The sequence below is a fragment of the Galeopterus variegatus genome, unplaced genomic scaffold (genome assembly GCF_000696425.1).
Source record: "Galeopterus variegatus unplaced genomic scaffold, G_variegatus-3.0.2 Scaffold1890, whole genome shotgun sequence".
NCBI classification, from domain to species: domain Eukaryota; kingdom Metazoa; phylum Chordata; class Mammalia; order Dermoptera; family Cynocephalidae; genus Galeopterus; species Galeopterus variegatus.
Window position 1 is genome coordinate 343,168 of NW_007728001.1, and position 1,379 is coordinate 344,546.

The 1,379-nt window shown below is 39.6% G+C and overlaps 1 protein-coding gene across 1 annotated transcript in view; it reads left to right on the top strand.

Moving 5' to 3' along the window:
• Nucleotides 1-1,379, top strand: part of LOC103595932 (ankyrin repeat domain-containing protein 26-like) — a gene marked incomplete at its 3' end in the record, with an annotated part of 66,696 nt that overhangs the window by 31,053 nt on the left and 34,264 nt on the right. Inside the window, exon 6 of the mRNA XM_008579467.1 lies at nucleotides 1,252-1,285. Within this exon, the coding sequence (XP_008577689.1) occupies nucleotides 1,252-1,285 (34 nt within the window). The remainder of the gene's footprint in view (nucleotides 1-1,251; nucleotides 1,286-1,379) is intronic.

A 1,379-nucleotide genomic window follows, 5' to 3' on the forward strand; every position in this document is an offset into this window, starting at 1 on the left:
GGGCTTTTAAAGAGGAGCTGAGGGAATGGAATGTGGGAAATGACAAGCAGGAGGGAGGGGGACATGCAAGAGGCCAGGTGCAGTCTCACCAAGGCTCGTTTCTGCTGCTGTCCTTGCTGGTATCTCATGGTCCTGCTGGAGGGGTGGAATCAGTATAGCTTTATTGATATCTTCCTTGGTTTCCCAGGGTCTGGATATATGTGCAAGTCTGCAGCTCCAGGCCAGCTGGAAAACAACTTTGCCTTCATGTAAATAGTGTCATCTTCCTGTATAACCAAGGTCCAGAATGTCAAATAACTATGGGAAAAGAGGGAACTCAGAGAAATCCATGCCAAGAAAAAAACCTGTATCTTTTAAAAATCTTTTAGAACCCATGTGATTTGAGGTCCCAACATGGCTTCAGTCCTGCTCACTCCAATATTAGGGTAAAGGGAAGCAAGGGGGCCTTCCTAATAAGTGGTTTCCATGCTGAAGAACCAAGCCTGCCATTTTTGAGTTACANAGTGATGTTTCCAGTGTTTTTTTTTTTTTTCCAGGGGAGGTAAAGTAGTAGGTGAATTTGAGCCTTGTTTGCGCCAACATAGGGTAGAGAAAATAGCTAGAACTAAGTGAGCTTACCGGCATCTTCTCCAGAAGAGGGATACCAAGAGGAAATACATTGATCTCTTTTAAGCTCTTCTCTATTGGCAGCTGGAAGGTCTTTGCAAGGATCCTTGTCCCTTGTCTGTTTCCCGTGTTTTGCCATGCGGTGAAGTACAGTTCCCATAGATCTAGCTTCCTTGTGAGAGGGTGTTTCATTCTAAACTGAAGAGCTGAAGAAACTGTGTTGTGTCACAACAAAATAAGTGTACTGTCTTCTAACTGCTCTTAATGCTATTAGTCCAGAAAAATCATGCTATTGGCGTCTGGCAGTGTCAGCTTATGATTTTGATTCTGCTACTTATCCCATCTTCTGTCAGTTTGATAGGGTTCACTAAGGATTACGGTCATTCTACTGAGCAGTTAACTTGTAGGCATCAAAGTTTGATAAATTCCATTTTTCTTTCTTGCTTTTGATAAATACAAAGGAAGGGAAGTATGAGTTTTAATGCTTTAATTGCCTACCAGTGGTATAATTAATATTCATTTCAGTACGGTCTTCGGGTATGGTCCAAAGCAATACTTTGTAACAAAGCATCAAAGTCATATAATTTTAATATTCTGTACTTTTCTATTGTTGATTTAAAATGTATTTTACTTTTTCTTTAATAGAGAATGAGAGTTCTGAAGATGACTCTTTAAGCAGGTAGGATTTTACAGATTTTTAAAAAACTATATGTTAACTAAGTGAATGCAGAGAAAAGAAACTAATATTGTTGAGTGTTTTACTATGGGCTAGA